The sequence below is a fragment of the Lingula anatina genome, chromosome 1 (genome assembly GCF_051362555.1).
Source record: "Lingula anatina isolate TDL-2025a chromosome 1, LinAna3.0, whole genome shotgun sequence".
Taxonomy (NCBI): domain Eukaryota; kingdom Metazoa; phylum Brachiopoda; class Lingulata; order Lingulida; family Lingulidae; genus Lingula; species Lingula anatina.
In genome coordinates, this window is record NC_141767.1 from 40,271,574 (window position 1) to 40,293,061 (window position 21,488).

The 21,488-nt window shown below is 34.6% G+C and overlaps 3 protein-coding genes across 7 annotated transcripts in view; 2 read left to right on the top strand and 1 right to left on the bottom strand.

Annotated features, from left to right (window-relative positions):
* Window positions 1-697: 697 nt before the first annotated feature.
* On the top strand, window positions 698-5,322 carry LOC106153902 (5-taurinomethyluridine-[tRNA] synthase subunit GTPB3, mitochondrial). The gene is made up of 9 exons (XM_013528047.2): window positions 698-745; window positions 867-1,140; window positions 1,432-1,567; window positions 1,904-2,057; window positions 2,364-2,436; window positions 2,696-2,839; window positions 3,190-3,355; window positions 3,562-4,014; window positions 4,326-5,322. The coding sequence occupies exons 2-9, from the start codon at window positions 870-872 to the stop codon at window positions 4,555-4,557; spliced, it is 1,629 nt and encodes a 542-aa protein (XP_013383501.2). The 5' UTR covers window positions 698-745; window positions 867-869; the 3' UTR covers window positions 4,558-5,322.
* LOC106153900 (uncharacterized) lies at window positions 4,782-17,008 on the bottom strand. 3 transcript variants are annotated; one of them, XM_086999047.1, is made up of 9 exons: window positions 16,601-17,008; window positions 13,667-13,721; window positions 13,203-13,272; window positions 12,074-12,205; window positions 11,414-11,618; window positions 10,953-11,061; window positions 9,415-9,942; window positions 6,525-6,988; window positions 4,782-6,377 (listed from the first exon to the last, which is right to left on the bottom strand). In XM_086999047.1, the coding sequence occupies exons 1-9, from the start codon at window positions 16,979-16,981 to the stop codon at window positions 6,282-6,284; spliced, it is 2,040 nt and encodes a 679-aa protein (XP_086855173.1). In that variant the 5' UTR covers window positions 16,982-17,008; the 3' UTR covers window positions 4,782-6,281. The 3 variants fall into 3 exon arrangements, with proteins under 3 accessions (XP_086855173.1, XP_013383500.2, XP_086855174.1); XM_013528046.2 differs by lacking the exon at window positions 9,415-9,942 and adding an exon at window positions 8,190-8,405 and having other exon boundaries at window positions 16,601-17,005; XM_086999048.1 differs by lacking the exon at window positions 9,415-9,942 and having other exon boundaries at window positions 16,601-17,006.
* A 1,885-nt stretch (window positions 17,009-18,893) lies between these two features.
* Window positions 18,894-21,488, top strand: part of LOC106164407 (uncharacterized) — a 72,828-nt gene continuing 70,233 nt past the window's right edge. For all 3 annotated transcript variants that reach the window (XM_086994481.1, XM_086994486.1, XM_086994492.1), the window contains exons 1-2: window positions 18,894-19,183; window positions 20,737-20,848. In XM_086994481.1, the coding sequence (XP_086850607.1) occupies window positions 19,120-19,183; window positions 20,737-20,848 (176 nt within the window). In that variant the 5' untranslated portion in view covers window positions 18,894-19,119. The remainder of the gene's footprint in view (window positions 19,184-20,736; window positions 20,849-21,488) is intronic.

Here is a 21,488-nt window from a genome sequence, read left to right on the forward strand (position 1 = left end):
CAAAAAGCAATGCCGCTGATTCCTGATGGTCTCGCCTCCACGCGCACCGTTGCTGCAGGGGCCTAGCAATTAAACCCAGGAGTAGAGATTTAATCCATTTGAAGGCGCAAGTGAAGGGGGTGAGAGCATCAAGGGATTAAGCAGCTTCCTTTGATGAGGGGTTGGCCATATTTAGTCGGCGGATCAGTAAGTACTCGGATCATCCATTCTGAATAGGGCCTTAGTGACAGGCCAGTCATTTAAAACTAATATGCATAATAAGTAATAGTATGAAATGTGGAGTCCAAGGGTGCATTCCCAGAGATTTAGATCGATCCAGAGATTTAGATTAAGATCGACCTAACTCCTTGGGGGTTCAAGCTAAATTGCAGTCAGCCGAGCGCACACCATAGTTAATTACCCCCTTACAGCTTTTAGTAGGTGGGGCAGATGCTTAAGCTGTCTAAGCTGACAGTAATCTAGTGAGAATCCCCACACAGATAGATTGATCTAAAATCTATGGGAATGGGGTCCAAGTGCAGAGACAGGTTGAAGAATGATTTGTGAGTAGGAGAAAATTGCTTTTTCTTTTTTTTAAGGAAAATTTAGTTTAGTGGTTAAATTCCAGAAAGGGGGGGGGGGGGGAATCTCAGATTCAACATGTAGGCCAGCATATACGCCTCTCTTGAATCTAGATAAGGTTTAGTATCGGTGAATAGTTTTTGTTGATTTCATAATGGTAAACTGAAGCACATGGTTGGCTGAGGTATTGAAATGTCATATCCATGTATCTGTCTGATAACTTGATATTACATGTTTAAGATTAATATACAAGTAATGATTTTTTTGTAAAATTTTGCATCCCACAAACCAAAATCCTATTTTAGATAATGCATACTCTATGCAGAAGAAAATCGTCCAGGACATCAGTGTTACTCTTGCTTCAACAGTTCAGGCACCATGGAACAATTTATTCTCTCTCCTCTGGTTTTGGCAAGGCTGGAGTAGCTGTCATTAGAGTATCAGGCCCACAGACTTCAACTGCATTAAAATCACTTTGTAAATCTGATATACCAAAGCCAAGAACAGTTGTATTGAAGAAACTGTTTGATCCCGAGTCTTCAGAGTTGATTGACAGGGGCTTGGTATTATGGTTCCCAAGTAAGTTCCTCTTACTCAGCTTAGAATTGCTAGTGCTGTCATTTTGTGCCTTTGCTGCTCTGTTATATTAAATGGCACTTCAGTATTATAATTTTTATTACTGTTTTTATTTTAGTATTGTAATGCTCTATTTTTATCTTGAGGTAGAAAAATTATCAATTTCAAAGAGAAAAAGAAATATTCTCAGTTCATTTAAAATTTAGAATAGTAAAGTAGTTGTGATTATCTTAATTTGGTTTTGTCCAATGGACTAAATATGTAGCCGACTAAATTCTCTTTGATTACATCCAGGTCCTCACAGTTTCACAGGTGAAGATGTCTGTGAATTCCATGTCCATGGTGGAAGTGCTGTTATCAGTGCTGTGTTACATGCATTGGGAAACATTCAGGGCCTGGAGCCAGCGGCACCAGGGGAGTTTACCAAAAGGTACTACAACTTCATTCAGATTTGTTTCAGATGCCTGAATTTTATCGTTCATAATGTCTTAAGGGTCAAAATCTACTGGAGGTGAGGATGTTTTATTTTGGATTGCTATACTTCTAGGTCTGCTATTCTTGCTATTCTTCAGGCATAACATAGGCATTCTTTCTTTCTGTCCATCCATTGTTTTTTCGTGCATTTTTTCTTTAGTAGGAGAAAGTCTAAAGCTCTTTGCACTTTGAAAAAATCTTACATGTGTGACAGTGCAAAAATAGACAACAAAAATAAAAACCTCAGTAATCACTTCTATATGAAGTTGGCATAAGCCTTAATTTATTTTAGATCATTCCACAATGGTAAGTTGGACCTCACTGAGGTGGAAGGACTGGGTGCATTAATTCATGCTGAAACAGAAGCTCAGAGGCAACAGGCAGTCAGACAGATGGAGGGGGATCTCAGTAGGCTCTACAATGACTGGAGACTAAGACTTTTAAAGGTGCCATGCTAAAAGTTTAAGTTTGGTACACCATACGGGGGAGAACATAGTGCTAAAAATAATGTCAATTCAAATCATCCCCCCCCCCCCCACCACCACCACCACCACCTTGAACCAACTTTTTTGAATTACGTGAACTCCCTCTTGTCTGACTTTAGTTTTGTTCTTCTGCTTTGCATTATCATGTCAATTGACACTAAAATATGAGAATAATTGCTTTGGAAAAGGTTTATGCCAATCAAGGTTAACATCAAAATGTGTCTGCTAAAAAGAACTTTTTTGGTTTATATTTTTTAATTCTTTTAGTGTGTTGCAAATGTTGAGGCCTATATTGACTTCAGTGAAGATGATAACATAGAAGAAGGAGTCTTGGATGAGGGTTGGTATAATAAAATTTCAGCAAAAGTCTTTTGAATATTTTATAGAATCATACCAATTTATGTTACTGTTGTATTCAGTGTATGAATAATTATGGCAAATTGAAATATTGCTCACTAATTAATGATGTTAAATGTGTGCTTTTATGTCTCTCTTATTTTGTATAGAAATTTCTGAACTTTTTCCATTGGGGACATTTTTTTAGGGAATTAAGGCAGATGTCAACTTAGTTATTGATTTAATTGAACACCTTTTTGCAGTACAAGTTAATGTCCAAAAACTTAAGAAAGAAATTGTGAATCATCTGTCAGATAACCGCAGAGGGGAGCGGTTACGTACTGGTGCGCACGTTGTCATTGTAGGACCTCCCAATGTTGGAAAGAGTAGTCTGCTAAATCATTTATGTAAGCGCACTGGTATTTTATTCATTGTCATTGGTTACATAATTTAAACAATAAATGCCTGCTGGTTTTGAAGCTTGTTTTGTAAATAAGATTATTCTTGGACAAAGAACCAAAGGTCGGTTAAAGAAAATAATTAGGTAACTTTGGAGTAATATCTCAAAAAACATTTCCTGAAATATTAAATAAGAATTGTTATTACCACTCCATCCAATTTTCTTGCATAGTTTATTATAATTATTAACAAAACCAATCTCTAATTATTATTTACTGCAATTTATTCATGCTTAAACTTAATACAATATGATATGTGGCTCGTCTCATTTGAGGTGTGACATGTTTTACTTGCTCAGGTCAGCGCCCAGCAGCAATCATATCCCCTACAGCAGGCACCACCAGAGACGTGGTGGAAACAGCTCTGAATATAGGTGGCTTTCCTGTGCTGCTGAGTGACACTGCAGGACTCAGGGAAACTGAGGATGTGGTGGAGAGAGAGGGGATTTTAAGAGCACTGAACAGGTGTGGCAAACTGTACCTCAGACATGTTTAACATATCTATAAAATGTTAAGGCAGTTAGAATTTGGCCCAATTTTAATTGAATTTGTTGTATAGGCAGTCCTGATTTTAACTGTACCATTTTCCTAATATCAGGTTTTATTTATTTTTTTTTTTTTTGAAAACTTACCCTTCATTTAAGAAATATTATTTGTTTGATTTCAAACAGGGCCAAACAGGCAGATCTGACCATTGTTGTCTTGGATGCTCCATCATTATGGAAACAAATGGAAGGTGAAGACTTTTCAATGATAACTTTACTGAAGGAACAGTTAACTGATATTTATGGGACAAATGAAAATGACACTACCAGACAATCTCAGAATACACAGAATCAGTCAACTAGTCTAACCCAAGATGGTCAACCATTTCAAAACTTGGATCATCAGTGTATTGGTTTAAATGCTGTTTCTGACACCCATGAGACATGCCACAACCTACATGAAGAAGAGGAACCATTTGCTGAGAAAATAATTGTTGTGAATAAAATGGACCTTCTCACCCAACCACTTGATGTAAGGAGACTGGACTTGGAAAGATTGACAGTTTGTCCCTTGTCTTGTACAACAGGGGAAGGGATGGAGGAACTAGTAGAGAGGATTTCATCGAGTATGAAACAAATGTGAGTTCGGTTTTTAGGGGGATCTTGTGTTTGCCCCGTCCCAAAATAAACTTTAAATAATCAAATATTTCAATTATCCTCATATGTAGTTATTAGACAAACTTGAGTCCAACTTAATGTTATATTTTAATAAGTTAAAAATATTCAATTATTGAAAATATTTGTCAAGCTGTCATTTTAATCTTTTCACAGAATCAATTTGATAATTTTTTATATGATGTAAATATCCAATTTGAGGGGAGATTCAGGCTCGGGACTTACAAATAGTCAACTTGTGAGTAGTTTTAAATAATGAATTACTTTTCTTCAAGATGTGGCAACCCCTTGGCAGGAAACCCAAGTTTAACCCATGCAAGATATCGTACACACCTCAAGAATTGTGTTGAAGCCTTGGAAAAATATCAGGACTTGCAGAACAGAGACCTTGTCCTGGCAGCAAGGGCTCTACGATCTGCCATTAGGCAAATTGGGAAGATTACTGGTGCAGTTTCATCAGAGGCAATTTTAGATGTAATATTCAGAGATTTTTGTATTGGCAAATAGTCTTTTTGTTTTATCAATTTGATAATTTTAGTTATTTGTGCATTTAAATGTGAATTTTTTTTTCTTTTCTTTTTTGCAAAAACAGTGGTGTAAGTGCCATACAGTTATCTTCTAGTTAGCATAATTTCCTGATGTGTAATGAGAAATATTTTATCAAATGAGAGTTCATATTATTACTAATCAGAAGACGGACAATTGAACAAAAAAAGAAAAGAAAACGCTCATATTCTTCCCATATTTTTATTTGAAGGCAGTTTTTATACAAAAAGATACCACTCCCTCTTCAAAAATAATCATTTTGAAGCTATGGTTGTCTGATCTACCAAAAAAAAATTATAATATACAAGTATATTCATTTAAAAGACAAGAAAATTTGCAAAAAGAACATATCCAATACTAGCTTGAAGAGATGTGAGCCTATTTCCTTTGCTTTGATTTATAAAATGTTCACTGAAAACAAATGCAAACACCAGGGAATGCATTGGTTTGCAATTAAAAACTCTGAGTTGAATGCTACCAGTGTAATCATACATAAATGCTCTTTAAAACTATTCCAACTTTAACGACAGAGACGTCTAAATGCTCATAAAAAGCTGACAAAGACTTCCAAAGCAACTGCACAAAAACAAAAACACACTAAGCCGATTAGCATTAAACAGTAAAATATACATTATGGCAACTTGAAAAGATATTTCTGCAAGATTTGTGGAGAGCAAGGGAGAGAAGAAAGTGACAAGAAGATCATAATAAACTAAATGAAAATAATGACCTTTCTCCTTGTCTTTTTTCAATAACCTAGGACAAAAATAAAATAAAAGCAAAAGAAACAACCTTTAAATGAATCAAATAAGTGTCCATTCACTTAAAACCCCAACATTTCCATCCATAAACAAAAAGGACCTTTTTACACAGCTATTCTCTTTATATTTGAGCCATTGGCTGCAACTACCGAATACCTTTAACTCCCTCATCATAGTAAATATTTAATGTAAAATATCATTTTTGATGATTGTGCAAATATCACAGAACATGTTATCCCAAATTACTATGTAGTCTGGATCATGATATTTATCACAACTGCACCACAATATAATGGAATGTTAAAGCAAAGACCATATTACCGCTATTCACATTTTACCACCTATAACAGGTAAAATGAAAAGGCCCAATACAGCATTTTTTCCCTGTCAAAACAAAAAAGAATTCAGTATCCCCATATATGCTAAGTACAATATGTGCTGCTATCAACTACCTATTGCCTCGAGATAAAGTACGAACATATTTCATACAACTAAAGCATAACAAAAGTATCTGACAGTGATACAAAAATAAACTCCTTTAAACCCCCCCAATTTATTTACAATACTTAAATTTCAAGAGAAAAAAATTTGCACTATTATCAGTTCAAATGGCTACACTGAAAATTTGAAATGCGCAACCAAAGACTGAAACCATATGGCTTAGGTTTTCAAGAATGCCAACGTAATTTGAGCTTGAGCAATATATATGTATATAACAATATATATAACATTATATTCTCAAGCTGAAGTTAAATTAGCTAAATCATTAGGAAAAATATGATTGCCAATTTGGTACTGTATAAACATCCATTGAGTTTATGACAAATGTATCTGCCACATGTTTAATTTTTGGAGAATAAAAAAAAGCAGTCAAATTTTTGCCCTAAAGCCTTAAAAAAATGTGAGATGAATGCATTCTGAATTCTACTGTGCAGGTCCTCCCTCCATGTTTCTCTTCATCTCGTCTATACTGTCCTCAGCAGCTTTAATATCTACTCCTGGTGGAATATCATTGGGGTTCTGAAAGAGTAATTTGTTAGGAAGTTGTTAATTAAATCTGAAATATTTTCTTATGCATTCAACAAATAAGGACGTATTTAGGTTACTTTTTCAAAACAGAAAGAAAGGTAACATGTATTTCACTGGTGTTATTACTCTGGACCTTACCTGTTTGAATTTCAAATCTTGATTTTCATCTTCTTTTGAATGGTTATCAATTTCTTCTTCAAACTTATCCTTTTCATGACCTGCTGGTGGCTGTCCCACATTGCCAACTGGTGCTTGTTTCATGTTACCACCTTGAGCCTGTCCCACACTGCCACCTGGTGCTGGTCCCACATTGCCCCCTGGTGCCTGACCCACATTGCCTCCTGGTGCCTGTCCCACACTGCCACCTGGTGCCTGTCCCATATTGCCTCCTGGTGCCTGTCCCATATTGCCATCTGGTGCCTGTTCCTTACTGCCATCTGGTGCCTGTCCCATACCGCCAGCTGTAGCTTGCCCTATAGTACCATCTAAAGTTTGTATTCTATTGCCAGCTTCAACCTGTCCCTGGGAACCAGCTGGTGCTTGTCCCTGACCAACACTTTCTGTTACGCCTGGTGCCTGTTCACCATCTGCTTTACTCTCTTCTGTAAATGTTTTTGAAAACTTCATTAATTTAGACATTGTTGAGTATGAAATTTCTACAACAAATGATGGAACTATGGTGAACAACGATAAATGGTCCTTAATAAAAATAAAATGCTTTGATTCAGTAGTTGATAGTTCAAAGGTAAATAAATATGAGCCTCAAATGTTACACAGAAAAATTGTTTTGAATTCAACTAATAAAATGCTACTAAAAACTGATGTAGACCATATTTATGTAACAAACTTATTAAAAAAATGATTTAAAAAAAATCAAGTTCCTTTAGTGACAGTCCTGGCAAAGTGAACCACAGTAAAAATCACACTTTAAATACTTAATATATTCAAAATAAAAAATGAGGAAATAAAAAGGGAGAAACACAAATCACATACTACATCATGTCTTAAAACATGGTTTGAGCAGAAAACAAAAGGCTATGTGGTGTCATATTCCAAAGAAAGTGACAACATGCACAAATGCAGCATAGAGCATAACCTAGCCTTTTGCTTTCTGCTCAAACTGTGGTTTAAGCCACTTCTCGTAAAGCTTTATGCAATATAGAATTCAATAGTATAATAGAGCATCCTCTATTCCACATGAAGCTCCATGCCTTGTACTTTATCTATGAAACAAAATATTTAAAGAAGGCAGGACAAAATAAGGGTAAATGGGTTATATATTCAATACAAAAAGCCTCTATGGTGATTACTCAACATTTTCAACAAAAAGAATCAATGAATTTCATTAAAAATGCTTTGTTAGTAATGCTTCAAAATACTGATTTGTAAGTTTTTAATAGAAGGTTGGAACTATTTTGAAAAGCACATTTGTAACTAAAATGGTAAATCTTCAAAAAGTAATATTATAACAGAGTAAGTGAGGTATTTGAAAATTCTGAGTAATTACCACAGATTTGTGTACACTCTGCTAAGCAGTCTAAAAGCAGTGTCACAACACGGATCAGGTTTATTATATGTATTGCATTACATGTTGCAGTTGACCAGATATAGGGCTGCAAAACCATATAGTATACTTCTCATATTCACTAATTATTTATACTTGAATATTTGTATATTTCAAAACGTGGGAAAAAAACAAAAAATTCTAACAAAAAAAGTGACAAGAACAATTTTTTACAAACCCATGGAAAAACACAAATAGAAAATAATCAAATACTTCCAAGAACTATACCCTAGTCTCACCTGGAGTGTTTACACTTTTTGTCTTATTTCTGGCTCCCCCTGTCTGTACAGACACATTCTGAGAGTGTGGAGAGTTGCCTGTATATGTATCATTTTTCCCTTCACCCACATGGGAATTCTGATTATCTACACTGGAAGTCCTATTGTTATTGTCAGTCCTGTTGCCGTTTGATATATCTTTAGGACCACCACCTTGGGACACAGATATGGAACTACCTAAAACCAAGGTTGACAGGATGACAAGAAAAGCAGAGAATAGCATGGGGAGAGAGAAAGAGGGGGGAAGATTATAAAGACCATACAGTGATGTTCTATTTGAGGTACTGTTTTATCGTCTCAAAAAGATAATTTGTTGTAAAATGCTTTAAAAATCTGAATACTTGAGAAGAACTTCATAATTTACATTTGTCAATTTCAGTTTTAAAGGAAAGGATATAAAATATGTGACATCATTGCCACATGTTATCAAATACTTGAAATTACATAATGCATTACCAGCCTATTATTTATTCCTAAGAAGCCAATTTGAAGAAGTTTTCGTAAAGAAAGATATGCCAGTCTGTTAAGGTACCACAAGCAATGGATCCACAGTGATAATAAGCATTTGAAATCAATACATGAGGAGCATATACCTCATAACAACTACAGAAAAGCCAAATAAATCAACTCCTTATAAAGAACAAGGCTATAAGAAAAACATATCTTCTGCATCATCAAAATATATGTAACTGAAAGTCTACACCTCATTCTCCAGCAGACATGGATCTCTCAAGCAACTGACCAAGTGTACATGAATTTTCTTCAACTCACCATAAGACACTTAAAAGAAAGACCTGCATTAGTCCATTCACTCGACAGCTATTTTTTAAGCTAGTCCAACCCTGAAGAGGGCATTCCTTAGCCTTTACCCACCAAACCAATATGTAAATATACACACATATAGATACCATTTTCCAGAGTCCATCCACCACAGACATTTACTTCCCAATCCAGGTCAGAGACAAGCAAATCACCAACAAAAACTCACCTCTTGAGTTAGAACCTAAATTCAGCAACCAGTTAAGAAATGACGGGGCTTCTGTCCCACCGTCGCTATTAGTATCAGTAGTAGTAGACACAGGGATAATTGAAAAATTGCTCCCACTACCCGTGGGGTAAATGGTTGAAGCAGCCAAGGTGAATGCCCCACTGTCTAAGACCACATTCTCAACCACAGCTTGTGTACCTGTTGTTGTTTGAATACCACTGTCGTCGGAAGATGTATCAAATTCTTGAGGCTGGTCTGTGTGACTGCTAGTGCTTTCTTCGTCTGGTTGACCAACAGCTGGAGGTTTCAGGGCAGATTCCAAAGGTGCGTTGATTTCATTGCTGAAAGAACTCCCAGGGGGGTTGGCATCTCCACTCTGAGGGTATGGCAAAACACCTTCAGATCCAGGTGGGTTGTTCTCAATTATAGGGGACGCCATGTTACCATTGGCAGCATTGAACTCTAGTGCTGAGTGGACAGTGTTTGGAGGAATGGCATTAGATTCAACAGGCTGCTGTAAAATGGGGGCCAGACCCTGGGCACTGTCAATGTCACCAGTCCTGGGAACAGCCTGATAAGCAGTTTCAACAGGTTGGCCAAATTCTGCTGGAAGCCCCACAGTTCCTGGCTGCTGTCTTCCCATTGGGTTAACGACGTAGTTTGCATTTGCACCTGGTGACTCATAACCACCTTGGGGATTCTGATAAACATAGGGCTGTCCTGCTCCTGGTGGAGAATTGAGATGGTTTTGAGGTGGAGAATGCTGACCAGGTACAACAAAATGTTTGAAAGGGGAAGTATTAGCAGCCAAATAAGACCCAGATGACTCCTGACCACCAAGATTATTACCACCATGACGAATTCCCTGACTATTACTGTTATATGTTCCACTAACTTCCCAAGGTAATTCCAGACCAGTTTCACCATCCTGATAGCCTAAAATATATTCTGTGGTTTCAGACTTGAACATGCAACTTCATTTCAACCACCATTTTCACTGGAGCAATAGAAAAAGCCAACGTAGCACTTGGAACCAACAACTCTGACTGCAGTCCCATTCTCCACATAGCTGATCTTAGATTTAAACCAATATTATATGAATTCTCATGTACATCTAAAAAGAAGGCCCATCCAAAGAACAAGCTAAAACTTCATAAACTTTCTTCCATTCACAAATGAAGTCTCCACGTAAAAGGCGATGAAGTAATACAGTAATAGAACAGTATAACCTCGACAAAATCCTTTTTTCACTTTCCTAAATCTTAAACATGGATTGATATCCCAAAGCAAGATCAAATTGGTAAATGACCATCCAAACCAAGTAACAGATACACTTGCAAATCTTTGGTCCCCAAAAGAAAAGAACATGGACGTATTTTTACATATATTCAGAACTTGTTATTTTAGAGTTGAAATTGCAGACAACCCTTCCCTTGTCCTTTACTTGATGATCATAAGTCTCATAACTGATTGTAAAACATGAATCTGTTTTTCCTAAATGGCTTCAAATAACTCACATTAAGCAGATCAGTATCTCTTTTAAGCAATACTTTATAAGCAAAACAAGAGGAAGTAAAAGTTAGCAATGAAAATGGCATCCAGTGAAAGCCAATCTAAACATGGTGGATAAGACAATTTAAACATGTTAGAAACAAAATAAATTTGATACCAAATGTCTTAATTACACTACACAACTTAATTATAACTTTCAACAATGTGTTTTCATTGGTCTGTACCTTGCTGAGATGGTAAATTCCCATTAAAACCTTGCTGCTGTTGTTGTTGTTGTTGTTGCTGTTGTTGAGGTTGCTGTGTCAATTGGCCTTGGTTTTGCTGGAACTGTCCCTGATGAATTTTATATAAAATGTTTTGTGTTATAACTAATACTTGCTATTAAGTGAAAATCTAATAATGATTGTACTAAAATAGTACTACAAATGATGAACAACATTTGTACACAGAAAAAAAGTGACATTTGCCACATACATTGAAAATAGATGATAATCAAAAGAGAAACAGTAAAAAAGATAAAACAATTATTAAAAGATGACCATGTTTGACCAGTGTTGACAAATACTACCTTTGTGCAAAACACAAAAGAACTATTAGAAAAAGCCCATGGTGACTGGCCAATCAGAGGCCTATAGCTAGTACAATTCTATAATTATAAATTATGATAATCTGATGTATACTCCACCTGCACATTCTGACCAGACAGATCCTGAGCTGGCTGCTGTCCATTCCCCTGCTGTTGTTCAAGTGGCTGAAACTGGCCAACCTGTCCACCTTGCTGTGGAAACTGGCCACCTTGCTGCTGTGCTGCTGGATTGTTCCCTTGTTGCTGGTTATCAAACTGACCAGCAGATTGCTGCTGTGGTTGGCCTTGCTGAGCATTGGGGAGACTGGACATTGAACGAAATTGTTTTATGAAAATTATACATAGGTATAAAAAAGTTTACATTTTTATCTAACATATACTTACATGCCCCAAGGATAGAAATGATAAAGAATATTAAATTTGATGAAATGTTATGAAGTCACATGTCACCTAATGTCAGACATGAACCCAGGTTTCCAAAAAAAAAAAAATCTGGACATTTATCATTTTATTGCAGACCTTGACGAATCTTAGAGACCATCACAATTGAATTAAAAATGCAGAATTCTGTGGAAAGGGCTCATGTCTGTAATATGCAGCATCCAAACTATTGATTTTAATCCTCATATATGTTATAAACCACCTTCTTGAAACTTTCTTAAACAATCTGTTATAGGTCTTAAAAAGGTCATAGTGCCTCTTCCATGCTGAAACGACTATAATACACAATATATCACACTCTGGATACTTTGGTCTTACTTTTGTGGATCAGGCAATTGCTGTCCTTGGAGCAAACTTTCAATTCTCTGCCAGATTGGGGAACCATAGTCCCTGGTGATTACATCCTGGAACTTTTTCCTCTGTCGCTGTAGAGGCTCTTCACAGTTAGTGCTGAAAACGTTCCAAGAGATTTAAGTATGGTATGTACAAAAAAAGATGAGAATCAAGACAACTGAAGAGAAGATATGCAAGCTTTCAGTCAAACTTCTTCATCCAGATCACTGACCTTAATAGAGGAAAACTGAAATAATATTACTTTGAAATCATTATTCAAGACTGAAATATTCTAGAATTTCACTGTAACATCGAGTGTCCTAGAATAATTTATTTTCAAGAGAATGGACAATGCAACCATTAAGTGGCATAGCAATCCATGCTCATGACTGAAACATTAAACTTTATGTTTGCATACATAATGAAAAGTTTGATGGTGAATTTCAAATTTGCCCTTCATGAATGAAGAATTAATTAAGCATCCAAACGCAATTTTGTGTATTAGAGATGAGCCTAGGTTTAAAAAAAAAATCTCTAAACATTTACCATGGGACCCAACACCTAACCAGCCGAACCATCAGAACTGAATTTAAAAATGCGGAGTTCAGCACTTTGGTGGAGGGAGCTCATGTATGGTGCATACAGAAGCTATCATATCAATTTGATCAAAAACATGCTGGTATTATCAAATCAAAGTTTAATCAGCTAACTGTTGATGACTAATATCCAGTACATTATAAATCATCATTGCATTTGTAGAAATAGTAGTTGACATATTTATATAATATTCTTAACAATTTTCTGTTTTTACTCATTACATTTGACCAGTAAACTTCATCATGCTCTTATGTTTTTTAAATATAAACTGATTTCATATACACATCACAGTTTATCACAATCAGAACTACGAAGCAGGTTATGAGGTAGAGATCATAATACAGAATTGCCACACAGGTTACTTTACTTCACTGTTTATACTCAAAGTTTCACATGAGTTACAGTGACCAAGAGATAGAACTAGAGTAGAATGTGTTTGTGGAGAGGGAGACAGATAGAGAGAAAGAAAAAAAGAAAGAAAGAAAGAAAGACAGAGAGTATTAATAATTTAGAGTACCTTTGTGATACAGCTGTTCTCGCCTTATCTTTTGCTTGCTCCAGTTCACCTAATGTCTGCTTATAGTCACCTGGAATTTTAATTAGGACACATTTTGATATCAAACTGATTGTATTCATCTGTGATTTCTTATTTGCCTTATGCTAAATATAGATAGATCAGCTATTCAGTATCAGAATGTTTCATGCATAGAATCAATATCTTAAATCGCTGGGAAGTAATGAAGACTGAAAGAAACTGCTGTGGATTTAAGTATTCTTATATATTCTCAAATTAATTTCACATACGTATATATACATAAAAGCATTTAATGTATTCAGTTGAAAAAAAGCATATATCCAGGTCATTTTTTCTGTCTCAGTGGAATATAAAATGGCTTGCCTGTTTTAATACCATTGTACATAATGGCATAAAAGGTAACAAGTGAGATAGTGTACCATCCAAAAAAAAAAAAGAATACTCACCAAGTAGTTTTTCCATAGCATTTGCAACGGTGGTCAAATTGCTTCTGCATACTGACTAAAAAAGAAATGAAAAAATCGCTTATACATCACCCTCCCTGTATTCAAATGACACTACTAGAACAAAAAAACTTAGTCAAAAAATTATTTTAGTTCCACAACACTTTCCCTTCTCTTTAACTCTATAATTGTGTACTTCCATGCTTCCATGATTCCATTTATTCTATTTCTCCTGATATACATGAATCTCACAACAAAAAAAAAACATGGCCCCGTAACTCGAAAGCATCACACGTTGCGACCGAGCACAAACGTCTCGATTCCATAACTCGCCCATACTGGTCACATATAATAATACATTGTAGCCTCTTTCTGATATCGCTATAAGCAAAGTGCGATGCTTTCTAGTTACGGGGTCCATATTTCTTTTTAGCATGGATAATATATCAAAAATCTTTTGTTATAAGATGAAAGCACATTTATATTCAGTAAGTGCTGCTTCTTTTCATTTCCACTGTTGTAAATAATGTTCTTACAGCACAATACCATGCTACCTGTAATGACTGTGTTCAGATGGCATGACCACACAAAACACAAAGGTGGAAGGGTTGGGTGGTGGGGGGTAAAACACATTCCTATTATATGAAAGATTAACAAGGCATAAAAACCCCACCTTTGCTGCTTACTAATATTAGTCCTTATTTTTTGCAGTCTGAAAACATTTTTTAAAACTGTTCAAAATTTTGCCTTAAATATCTGATTTAGGTGTACTACAGCATTGTCAAATCCTTTTTGGCTTCACCATAAAATCAGGTAAGCTAAATCAAAGACAAGAATATAATTTTGGTATAGATCAAATGGTATTATTTTTCGAATGAGCTGTTGCCTCCAAGGGACAATAAATTCTATGCACAGTTTGAGGAAAACATGTTCACATAGCAGTGAGCTCTCATTCATTTTAACATTGCTTCTGTAAAAATTTTACCAAATTGGTTAAATATTAAAGGTACTCTCCATGGGTTTGAAACTTCCCCAAAAGCTTACTTTTGCCATCCACAGCTTCTTATAAAAACCTTACATACACCTGACATACATTTTAACTCCTTATATATTTTTTTTTCTGCAGCGTACTTGATGTTATATTTACAAAGGAACATATACTGTAGGGAAATGGTCGCTTGTTATAATGAGTGGCCAGTCATTTTCAACTAAATCAACCTTTAAAAATTTAATTAAGGGTCAAATCCAAGTGCAGAGAGGGATAGATAAATGATTCATGAGTATGAGAATATTGCTTATTTTCCTGGGATTCTGGGAAAATACATTTTGGTGGGAAAATCTCACAGAGTTGCTTTTTAATGCCTCTAAAACAATAAGTTTGTTTAAAATTGTATTAAAATTTAGCCAATCACAAAATGACTCCAGTTTGTGTACCTCTATGAAAGCTTTATTAGTATGGACAGAAAAAAAGTTAAATGACTCTAGTTAAACTAAGTTTATGTAACTCTGTGAAAGCCTCATTAGTATGAAAGGAATACAAGCAACCAAATATTTCCTGAAGCCAAACACTTAGTATGGTCAGATTTCATTCATTTCAACTCCACAGGAAAGTCAGTTATATAATATGCTATAACATAGCTGAATGGAATCCAGCGTGACTATGATTTAAGCCTAGATCCAATGATATATGACATATATATATATATATGACTATCCACTTGGATAAAACCTGTCAGCTAACAAGTTTAGGATTCTGGGTTCACATCAAACAGACTCAATAATTTTATATCTTGGTAAATTCAGAAGACTGATGACTTTTACAACTTCCTCCAATATATCATGTGTATGCAGCCCTTTATGACTTCAAGGTGTATATTTTCCCCATGATACGCCTTGGGAAATGAGCAAATTAAGCATACCTTTAGGTCATACAGCTGTATGTGTTAACTTTTAGCATGATTTGCCATATAAGTAAATGCAAGAATATGATGTCATATATAGTAGATGGTTGCACATTCTTGGTGTATGTTGTAGGGCACTCTATGATATTCTACTTTAAAGTTCAGCTAAAGTTGCATTACAGATCTATAGAACAAGTACTTTTACAAACAAAAGAATCATTCATTCACAATATCTAATGGAACAGTGAAAGCATTTCGACAATAACCTGCATAAAACCTTGCCATTTCAAGATAGGCATGAGGTTATAAATACTTAATCTATTATCTACGCAGAAGTCTATGCCTGTATATTCATATATTAATACTAAAGACTGCTATTTCACATGCACAGCTGCTGCAGCCTTTTCATATTTTTCAGCACAGAGTATGTTTAGTCAACTAATCTGGAACATGTAAAAATGATCAATAATTCAGCTGTAATGTAGGTCTGATGATGATTCACTATCATCCATGAAGACATTTTACTGCGAAGTTAAAAAGTTTTTCAATAAATATTGCAACACTGAAAATAATTCATCACTGTATGATATTGAATGTTAATTGTCATCAAATAAATTGCAATTGCACCACTGTATAAAACCATTTCAAAGAAGCTATCTGCTTTTTATAGAGAGGATTTTCCAACTGAAATCTTAAATGACATTTTCATCATATCTTTGACACTGACTGAAAAATAATGAACCGGAAGAATTATTAATGACACATACTTTGTGTTCACATACTGTGTGAACTGTTCAAATTCACATGATCAATGTGACAAATAATAAATTTAATATTTTTTTCAAAAAGTTACAACCGATAAAGAGGTTCTGTTAAATACATAAACCGGTAATGCATGGCTCGATGCCCTATTGATAAAAAAACATATAAAAACAAAGGTGCAGTTTCTTGATTCTACTGAATAATTATTGTGATAGGAAAGATAAATGTCATTATAATTTAATGGATTGCCATGGACACAGAACAGCGCACTTACCACTTCATCTCTACATGTACCCGTTTCTTGCTTGTGTTTATCAATTTCATCCTTTAAATGACTAATCTGCGTACTCAGATCGTTGTTCTCTACAAGTTTCTGGCTCGATTCTTTCTGAACTACTTTGAGATTGTCTTCATTTTCTTTCATTCGGCTCAATAAGGCCTCCGCCCGTTTTTCAATGCTCAACTTGTTCTGAGTCGCTAGTCTTAATTTCATAGAGAGATCAGAAACTTCTCTCAAAAGTTCACTGTTGCGTGAAGAGACACTCCAGTAGTTGAATGCTAAAATTGCAATCACTACAAACAGTCCAATTATGACAAAAGGCGGAGATCTTCCAGAAGGCCTCATTCCTCCTCTCGGTGTTCCGCTCGACGCCATGTTGTGTGTGGCGACCTCAGGGAAAGGTGAAGGTCGTGTCAGTACAGGTGTCAGCAGCGGATGTATTCCTACCTTAGAAGTCTTCGTGACGTGCCTACCCACGCATCTCCCACATGACAGACATTTATTTCTTTTCTTTTCTTTTTCTTTTTTTTTTTCGCTTTTATCTGTTATATTTCTAAATGGTATTGAATTATTTTAAGGAATGATAAGCCAAGAAAGAAATAAGTTTCTTACCTTTTTGCAAATGTGTAAATCATGGAAATTTTAAAATGCATACTTTGTTAATACCCGAAATATTCGTATTCAGTAACGAAGGTTTTAGCATAATTCCATGGTTTTATTTTATTTGAAAATAACAACCCTTTGGAATAATGTTCACACCTTATTAATACAGTACTAACAAAAAATAAACTGCGCTACATACGTATTTCGAAATGCCTGTTTATTTTACCAAGGAGTTGCAACAGACACATTTTGTCCTCAACCTAAGATATATTTTTCACAATGACTGGTAACGAAGGTTTTTCAAATTCCTTTTACAGAGAATGCAGTTTTATTGTGTTTCGTGTAAAACATTTTGACTGTGCCCTGTCGCCATATTGTCTAGCTTATCATGGATGTTTATTAATTAAAAGTTTAAATAAATAAATAAATAAATAAATAAATAATAATAATAATAATAATAATAATAATAATAATAATAATAATAATGACTAAAAATAATGACCCGCCGCAAAAGCAAAAGATGTCACGAAGTTTTTTTTTTTTTTTTTTTTTTCAATTTTTAAAGGCTGGCGACGCTGCAAAAATAGCAGCAAGCTATATATATATATTGCATTGTTTTAAATTAATATTTTAACTATTTTCTGAGATGTTAGACAACATATATTCGCTCCCTGACAATTAAGTTGCGAAGTTTCTACTTTAGTAAAAAATAAACTAGATCGACTGGAGAATGTGAGATGGTGATGCTAGGGATTCGACACTTAGTTGCTAGACTTATGTTATTAAAGCTCCACTTGGCCAAACAAGTTTTGGCTCGCTTATTTTTAAAAAATGAAAAAATAAATCAAATATACCTATATATATCTTGAGAATCAGTCAGTACCGGTATGGCCACGTTTGTTGATATGTTTCTTGCCTTCACTTGACAGAGGCCTATAATGGGCGTGACTCACCCTGAGTTATTGTTATAAATCATTATCATTATTCTGTAGATTAATTAAGAGACCAAAACCAAAATATTTTATTAAGCTTAATTGGAAATATCACTGCAGCATGCCACGTTGGCAAAGCTGAAATCTGGACAAGTGTACGAAAAAAAATTTATGTTTGATTTTTTTAATTTGATTTTAGAAAAACCAATGCCGGTGAAAAATTGTGATGAAAATAAAAATGTAAATAAACATAAAAACTGATATAATGAAATAGATCCCTTTATATGAGTATGAAAAAAAAAAAAAACGATTGAAAGAAAAATATTTAGGGCATCGCACAGGTTTAATTTGCTTTCCCCGTGCCATAATCAAACACTGTAACTATACATAATGTATCTCATATGTCATCTTGCTATGGTGTTAAATAATTCAAAAAGACTGGCATTCAGCTAGGCTGAATCGCTTTGTAGAATCAATCAAATCAATACCCATGTCCGCATGAGAGTATTAATGCTATATATCATATTAGCTATCCCCGTTGAAAATAACCTTATTGAATTTCCACTGATGCATTAACATGCAATTAAAGATTAAAAAACATGTACATATGATACTTTGGAAGCTCTTTCTTTTATACCTTAAACAAACACATTATGTACCTCATATTTACAGAGCATTACATTTTCTTTGTTGTGTGCAAAATATTTAGTTTACCGTTGCCAAGCAATATATTTACCGCACGTCACAGATTTGACCTATTTATCTACAGGTGCGCGCCGCCATCTTGTTCCTGTTTAACACCCTATGGGTGCAAAATTATAGATTTTTATCACGATACTCTGTTATTCTTCGCTTCTACTACGGTAAAACAGAAACTGAAACATTTGACACAGGAGCTATATACACGAAGATCAGGATATAATCAAGACGGCGCAAGGAAGAGATGAAAGATGCTCCTGTCATAAGATACATTGTAGAATGGTAGCGGTATTTTGGAAATGGTGTTGTTGGACAGCGATACTGTTCATCTGTTTACAAATAGGTGAGTTTCAACTTCAACGACTTTATATGATTGTCTGCTGTCATTTATATGTCCTTTGAGTACCAGGGCTAGTTTTTATATAACCTTTTGGTCAACTGTTATGTGTTGTCCAGAAATAAAGCCACCGTAACTTGTAACTTGCAAAGGTTACGTCATGCTAGCTGTGCCTCTCAAGCAGAATGGCTTCATTCAAAAAGTATATGTACAGGTAGTACCCTGAGAAAAAATGCACTTATGGTTAGCCATATTCAGTACAAAAGTTGATTCACTTCACACAGAGTAACGAAGAGAACAACATACGTACATGTACTAGTATATATACAGTAGTACTGTAGATGCAAATTGTACCAGAAGTAGTAGTAGTAGATCCCAATGCAACCAAGGCTAGCTTTTAGACTACCTGCAATTTTTAAATAAGCATTGGAATTCGTCAGTGTTTTGTATTATACCCTCGTCTTGAAAATGATTATTTATGAAAGTTTTGTTTTGCAAATAAGTTAATCTGAAGCAGTAGTAGATCCCCATGCAACCAAGGCTAGTATTTAGCATACCTGCAGTTTACAAATATTGAAATTGGTCTGTGTTTTGTTTTAAACCCTTGCTTTGAAAATTATTATTTATGAAAGTTTTGATTTGCAAATATGTAAACTTACCTTGAAAATTATTTATGACAGTTTTTGATTTGCAAATAAGTAAACTTGCATTGAAAATTATTTATGAAAGTTTTGATTTGCAAATAAGTTAATCTGAAGCAGTAGTAGATCCCCATGCAACCAAGACTATAGCTTTTAGCATACCTGCAGTTTACAAGTATTGGAATTGGTCATTGTTTTGTTTTATATCCTTGCATTGAAAATTGTTATTTATGAGAGTTTTGATTTTCAAATAAGCAAATTGGGAAATAAAGTTGTTTCTTCAAATAATTCCATACTTCAAATTGATATGTAATCATCTACCCAGTGTCCATGAAGTTTATTAATTAATTGATAATCATAAAGCATCTAAAACTTATGTAAATAAGTTGAGAATTAACTGCTTACTGAACTGGCCAGTATTTTATCTGCTTGCAATCAGACTTTCTCAGGGAATGGGTTTATTTCGCTATCACAAACTGTTGTGAAAATAACTGCTATTGAAATGGCCATGAAACTTCAAAAGTCTAATTATGGAATTTGTTGCACATTTTTGACACTGCTTTTCAGCTGGATAACAGTTGCATATTTCTATTTAGCAATTTACTTAAGCAAACATAAATTTAATATAAGGCTAACTTTTTTCAGCCAAGAAAAATTGACCACTGAGGACCATGATTACACCCCTTTTTTGATGGATTGATATAATTTATCATTCAATCATATTTTTTGGCTAGGGGGATACTAGTAATTATCTTTCATAAGGTCTTCTCTAGCATCTATTTTGTTGAAACCAATATTTTCTTAAATATTCTGCTGTCATGCAGAAAAAAATGAAAACTTTTCAGTTTTGAATTTGAAAATATATTTCACATTTTATGATATTTTGGTTACAATTTTCCCCACATTTTTACATTTCAGATACCACTTCAGCAGTATGTGACTGTGATATAGACTGTGCGGGTAACTGCACTGCGGGGACATACTGGTCTGCTGCCTCCAGCAGCTGTCAGACATGTGACACTGGATATTAGTAAGTGAAAATCAATTGATGTAATATTGACTTCCCTTCTGAATTAGTGTGTAACATAGAAATTTATGACTCCAAAGACATTGGGCATAGATTCAGGAAATATCTATCATAGATCTTTTTTTTTTTCTGTAATCCCAGCAAAGTGTTCACTGGGAAAATGATGAATTTTGAGCACAGTTATTAGTGTATGTATATTTTCCTTAAAAAACTTCTTGCAGCTGGGCCAAGAAAATACCAAATTTCATAAACTTAATATAAGTCAGATTTTCATAAAATATCATCTGATATCAGACTAGTGGCTATGGTGCAAACTGCTAGAGTAACATCTTTTTCTTTTCAAAAAAATCTGTCTCTCCTGTTGACATATTTCAGTTCAAGAAATATATCAAGTTAGATAGAATATTGAAGAAGAAGAATTGTATTAATTTATTTCTAATTCTTGATCCTGTACATTTTTTTTTAAATATTTGATATATTTTTTAAAGATCAGGCTTTTGAAAATCAAAGAGAATCTTAATCTAATTGAGTATTAATATACGCAAATATTTTTGAAGATAACTGTTGACTTTTCATTATTTTGTGTTGAAATTTTAATACAATGTACATGCGACTGAATATGTTAATTCTTGGGGTGGGAGGG

Coding starts and splice junctions, on each gene's coding strand:
- LOC106153900 (XM_086999047.1), bottom strand. CDS start 16,981: ATGGCGTCGAGCGGAACACCGAGAGGAGGAATGAGGCCTTCTGGAAGA. Junction 12,206..13,202: donor AGAACAGCTGTATCACAAAG/GTACTCTAAATT, acceptor GAACGTTTTCAG/CACTAACTGTGAAGAGCCTC. Junction 6,989..9,414: donor TGGTATTCAAACAACAACAG/GTACACAAGCTG, acceptor AAACATTTACAG/AAGAGAGTAAAGCAGATGGT.
- LOC106153902 (XM_013528047.2), top strand. CDS start 870: ATGCATACTCTATGCAGAAGAAAATCGTCCAGGACATCAGTGTTACTC. Junction 1,141..1,431: donor CTTGGTATTATGGTTCCCAA/GTAAGTTCCTCT, acceptor GATTACATCCAG/GTCCTCACAGTTTCACAGGT. Junction 2,058..2,363: donor GGAGACTAAGACTTTTAAAG/GTGCCATGCTAA, acceptor TAATTCTTTTAG/TGTGTTGCAAATGTTGAGGC.